This window comes from Petromyzon marinus, chromosome 13 (assembly GCF_048934315.1).
Source record: "Petromyzon marinus isolate PM22_M1 ecotype Great Lakes invasive population chromosome 13, UKy_Petmar_22M1.pri1.0, whole genome shotgun sequence".
In the NCBI taxonomy this organism is placed as follows: Eukaryota; Metazoa; Chordata; class Hyperoartia; order Petromyzontiformes; family Petromyzontidae; genus Petromyzon; species Petromyzon marinus.
The window spans coordinates 11,226,714-11,232,713 of record NC_133679.1 but is presented as its reverse complement, the minus strand read 5'-3'; the positions used below and the strand labels follow the sequence as shown (position 1 = coordinate 11,232,713).

At 54.4% G+C, this 6,000-nt stretch overlaps 1 protein-coding gene across 2 annotated transcripts in view; it reads left to right on the top strand.

Moving 5' to 3' along the window:
* Positions 1-377: 377 nt before the first annotated feature.
* Positions 378-6,000, top strand: part of PRDM6 (PR/SET domain 6) — a 63,016-nt gene continuing 57,393 nt past the window's right edge. For both annotated transcript variants that reach the window (XM_032953509.2, XM_076066858.1), the window contains exons 1-2: positions 378-842; positions 2,598-3,238. In XM_032953509.2, the coding sequence (XP_032809400.2) occupies positions 796-842; positions 2,598-3,238 (688 nt within the window). In that variant the 5' untranslated portion in view covers positions 378-795. The remainder of the gene's footprint in view (positions 843-2,597; positions 3,239-6,000) is intronic.

Below are 6,000 nucleotides of genomic sequence, written 5' to 3'. Positions count from 1 at the left end.
GACACGTAAACAATGCCGACCAACACACCACCTTCTCTCTACCCGCTCGACGACAACACGAGTGCGTGCGCGAGACGCGACGGGCGAGTCGCGCGGCGTAGCCCGCTGCTGTGAATGCCCCCGTGGAGCGATGCTGCCCGGGGCTGGCGGCGAGCGAGTGCCAGGTTCTGTGCGAGATGTAGTCGAGGAGAGACGCGCTCAGGGGCTACACATCCCCCCCCCCCCACCCTGAATTGCCCTGCTGGCGTACCCCCACCACCAGCACCACCACAACGTGTTCAAGACGGCGGAACACAACAGCAGCAGGGAAGAGAGTTTTTTTTTTTTAAAGATCAGTGGGGCGGGGGCACTCGGGAGGGAGGCGGGGGTTAGATTCGCGAGAGCGCGAGACGGAGGAGGGACCGGAGCTGCTGCTGCTGCTGCTGCTGGGGAGGGTTCTGGGTGGAGAGGAGATGAGTTAGCGGAGTGCGTTCTGCGCGAGTGGGCTGGAGAGAGCGGCCGCGTCTCGCGAAGCGCACGTGCCCACGAGATTCGGCTCACCGCTCGCCTCGCCCGTGGCTCATCCACCTCACACTCCATTATCCACAGCCGAGGTGCCACTGCTCAATTGCTCCACTGATTCCCGCTTTGAACAAACCGCGCACGGTGTCGCCTCGTGTTTATTTCGTACGGGAGGCACCGAGCGAGCGCCGACACCGCAGCCGCCGACGCAGCCGCGACCGCTCCGGCCATGCGGCCACCCCTGGCTCGACTTGCCCTGCTCGATCCGTGAAGCGCGCCGTGGGGGGTTTTGAGATGTCTTGCGCGACCAACATGGCACAGAGAGGCTGCATGGAGCTGAGGTATGTGTTTCGAGAGCGCGTGTGAAAGTCGAAGTCGCTCAGCGCGATCGCGCGTGACGACGGTTCTGACTGGCGGTTTTTTAAACAGCGCCGCGAGAGCTTTGGAGACGCATTGGAAATGTACGCGTTGTTCCGTAAACTCGCGTAGCGCAAGCAATGGGTACAGTCGAGTGTAACAGAGCGATTGTGTATGTTACGTTGTAAAGACGGTCCGTTTGTTACAGAGGAATCTGTGGTAAAGTTGAGAAAACCCCGTTGGGTGACCCATGAACGTGGGGGCTAAACGCGATTTGCGAGGGGCATGCGTCGTCCGCGTGGCTGGATAGCGAGAGTCAAAATCACTGCAGTGTTTGAAGCTCGGGCGAAACTTTCCTTATGGTAAATGGTCACGTGAGTTTCTTTTTTATGCGCGTAAAATTGTCGCGAATTCGCAATAAGTTGCAGTTTGATTCTCTTTTGCTAATGCGTATTTTTTTGTTTTGGGATTTACGGGCACCTCCGACTGAGTTGCAATGTAGTCTGATGACCAATAATCTCCTGGAATATTTTTTTTAATATATAAAACATAAATTATATCAACACAGCTACGAATGTGTACGCGTGTGTGTGTTTGCATGAATACGGTTGTCGTACGTAATGTGTAAAGTTTATGAACAAGCGTGCTGCACTTTATACATACAGCAAAGCGATCAACTATATACAGATGCACGGACTCACTTTAAGAGTACATTTGAATTCCCACAACACACAGCACGTGTTCAGCTGGTGTCGTGTCCGAACTCATGCTTAACACATGATAAGTGCACAATTTATATCCGAGTAAATTTTCCCTTTTCGTCTCCTCCACCATCCTCCTCGCCCGTTTCCCAAAGACCAAACTCTCTTAATGAACGTAGATGCTGTCACAGGATTCGCCTGATGCACACCATAGCTAAAGTCTCGTTAAACAAACTATTATCCACGTGCGTGTTTGTCGTTGTCTTTTGCGACGGCTATCTGAACCGGTCCTGGGCCTCCCCTAGGTCGACTCAGCCTCAAATGAGTACCTGGTGCGATGTGTAAACATCGCCACTGTTGGAGAGGTGCTGGCCACCCACCCTCTCGTGTGCCGTGCCGGCCTTCATATGTGCTCACGAACAGCACTTGCCCCAACAGTCTGTTCAGGTCATGGGAGGGGGGGGGGGGGGTTGTGGGGATTAGTGGCCCCGCGGTTGGTGTATTATGCCCCGAACTCCGGCTTTTGAAGTTCGATATCCAGCTCCGGCCAACATCAGTGGCGTCTGGGAATCACAACTTACTTCGACCAATATTTATTTTTACGTCCATTCGGTCCAACAATTAATACCCCGTGCGGTGTACTAATATCAGCACCGGGGAGACAAAGGCGGCCAGGGGTGGTGCTGACCACACCAGTCCCTCGTGCACCGTGCCGTACTCAATGGGTGCTCGCTAACAACACTTGCCCCGACAGTGTTTAATGTAGATCTGTGCGTGCGTGTGTAATCACTCACGCGTACTAAGATTGTCCGCACATGTGTAGTTGCCTACGTGCGCTCTTGCTCCCACTTTTTGCGACGCGTGTGAGTGTACAAGATCACGCGTACGCGCAGACACACGCGTACTCTCGTCCACACTTGTTTGCTCTGTGTACATGTGTGTGCCTATAATCAGACGTGCACACACACACATGAACGCGTGTACTCTTGTCCGTGTGTACTCTAACCCGCCACCGCATCTCGTGCTCTGTGCCGCCAGCGCCATCCGCCAGGAGATCTGGCCCTTCCCGGCGGCCGACGGGTCCCTGCAAGGCGCGCAGGATATCATGAAGCCCACGGCCAGCTACCCCTCGGCCTTCCTCAAGGTGGACGCTGCCTACGTGCGTCACTGGCAGCAGCAGCTCCTTCCACACGGCCTCCCGGCGGCACAGGACCCGGGACCACCCCGCGCCTCTCTCGACCTGCACCTCCCAGACGTATGCGAGCCCGGCCCTCTGGCCATGGGCGGCAGCGAGGCCACGCAGGAGGCAAAGGCGGCAGCAGCAGCGGCGGCAGCGGCGGCCGCAGCCGCGGCAGCAGGGCCCACTCTGCTGCAGCTCCAGTTGCAAGCTTGCAAGCCGACCCTGCAGTCGTGCATGCCCGGCTCCGCCGCCGCCGCAGCAGCCGCCGTCGTGCCAATGCGTGGAGGACAGCAGGTGCTGTTTGACATGGCCGGGTCGGGGCAAGCGTGCGCCGGCCACAAGGAGGGCCCACCGTGCGTGCGGACTGCGGGGCCCTTCGAGAGGGCCTTCGTGCAGGCCAGCAGCCCGTTCACGGCGGAGGAGCTAGACTACTACCTGTACGGGCAGCAGCGCATGGAGATCATCCCCGTGAATAACCACGGCGACGACACCAGCAACCGTGAGAGAGCAGAGGCTGAGAGCGCGGAGCGATGCACGGCGCGCTTGTCTGTGTCGTCTGCTGCGTCTGTGCGCGTGACGGGGAGCGGTGGCGCAGTGGTTAGCGAACTGCGCTTAGAAACCCGGCCACCCGAGTTCGAGTCCCGCTCACGGCCAACACCGTTGATGATTATCTGAACCGGTCGTGGGTCTTCCCTAGGTCTACTCAGCCTTAAATGAGTACTCGGTGTGGTGTGTAAACATCAGCACTGGGGAGACAAAGGCGGCCGGGCGTGGTAATGGCCACCCACCCCCTCGTGTTCCGTGTCGGTTTCAATAGGTGCTGGCTAACAGGACACTCGCTCCAAAAGTTTGTTAAAGGTTATATAGTCAATATTTGTTTTTGATGGAGAGCTGCACCTGGTGCGAGGTGTAAACATCATTACTGGGGATACAAAGGCGGCCGGGCGTGGTTCTGGTCACACCAACCCACAAGTGCGCACTCGTCCCAACAAGTCGATATCACAGCAGGAGGAACTTTGTCACTGATGGGGAGTGGGGAGCGCAGTGGTTAGCGCTACGCTCCCCTTACCCCGCGGGTCCGATTCCCAGCAACGTTTTTAGATCAGTGAGCGAGTGAAATCTGAACCCGTCCTGGATATTCCCCTAGGTCGACTCGACCATAAAACCAGTGCCCAGCGCTGCGTGTAAACAGCTGCACCGCTAGTGGCACCACTCCCACGTGCACCACTCCGGCCGTCACAGACGCTCACTTGCAAGCGGCATTTGCCCCAGCGGTCTATGTCGGCTGTAACAACAGTGGCAATCTTGGTATGCACGCATGTGAATGTATCTACTTTATGCATTTTTTTGTGTGTACATGTGTATGTGCAGTATATACATGTGTGTGCGTGTATGGATGTGTTTATGTATGCAAGTGTTTGAATGTGTGGGTAGGGGGGGGGCGGTAGTGCAGTGGTTTGTGTTGCGCTACGAAACCCCGGCTACAAGAGTTCAATTCCCACTCACAGCCAACACGAGTCACGATGATCTGAACCCAATCCTGGGCCTCCCCTACATTAATTCACCCACACCCTCGCGCGCGGTGCCGGCCTTAATAGGTGCTCGCTAACAGCACTTGCCCCAACAGTCTATGGAAGACCACGGTGTGTAACAGACCTTGTTTGTGTGGGCACGCAACGTAAACGTGGTGGTGGTGGTGGTGAACGGTGCCTCCGTGGGTCCCAGCACTGCCCGATGCACGCGGACGCTTGGGTTCGATTCATGGCCACGAACAAAAAATGTTTTATGAGTGACGCGCGCAATCAGAACTTGTCCAGCCAACGTCGGTGATGCGTATCAGAAACGGTCCTGGGACTCCCCTAGGTCAACTCACGCTTAAATGAGTGCATTACTTAGTTCGGTGTGGGACGCGGGTGCTGACCACACTACCCCCTCGTGTAAGATGGCGGCCTTCATAGGTGCTCGCTAACAGCACTTGCCCCCAAAGTCTGTTAAGGTTATACAGGGGATATTTGTCTTTGTATTCGTGTGTGTGTGTGGGGGGGTGTTTATGGACGTGGGGAGCGTTGGCCCAGTGGTTAGCGCATTGCTCTACAAATCCGGCGACTCAGGGTCGATTTCCCCTTACGGACAACACCAGTGACGATTATCTGAACAGCTTCTGGGCCTCCCCTAGGTCTACTCAGCCTCAAATGAGTACCTGGTGTGATGTGTAAACATCGCCTCTCAGGAGACAAAGGCGGCCGGGCGTGGTGCTGGTCACCCACCACCTCGTGTGCCGTGTCGGCCTTCATAGATGCTCAATCACAGCATTTGCCCAAAAAGTCTTCTAAGGTTATACGGGGATCTTTGCCTTGTGTGTCTGGACAGCTAACTCTGTGTACACAGTTTGCGTAATGCGGCTCGCAATGAGAACGTTTGGGAGTTCAAGTCCCGGTCCCGGCTCCACTTGGTCCTTCAAATCACTCACAACAATTACGTGCCACTCTGCAAAGTCAACCCCGGTTGCTCTATGGATAGTCACGTGGAATTTTCACGTGACTATTCGAGACGGTATCCAACAGATGAGCACCGCGCTGCGCTTCCTTAAGTCGAGTTGTAACTTTCGCTTTGTGGTATGTACGTGTACATATATATGCATTTCATTATGTGAATGAAAGACAATAATGTTCGTGGAGTGCTAGCGTCCTGCTTTAGCGCACTGTGCTACAGCATCAACATCTCTATTTAGACTGGGGCAATTAACGCCATCTGCGTTATTAAAATTAAGATTGTGATCTCAGTGTGTGTATGTACACGTGTTCCACGTGTGTGCGTGTTCACGTGTTCCACGTGACGCAGATAGCGTTAATTTCTTAGCGCGTCACGTGGGACGTGTTTAACAATCATCGGGCGCGTACAGCGCAGAGCGAGTTAATTTGTATTTGAATTGGGAAGAAATTGGTTCACGCGGAGAGGCGTCGCGTGGGGGTGGGGGCGTTGAAAGGACATACTTCCTTCTGATTTAGAGTGGAGTTATTGTTTTGTGTTGGATGTTAATATAACGTCAACTGTAAAACCGGAGTACATATGCATTATTGTTATTGTTAATCCAGATTTAGTCATCACCTTCATGATTTATATTTTATACTTTGCCTTCGATGCAACAGTGCATCTGGACGCACCAAAGCAACGGGGCCTTGGGGATAATAACATTCATAATTATGAATAATACTTATTATTAATTATACTTAATCATGCTTATTATTCATGCAGATAAGG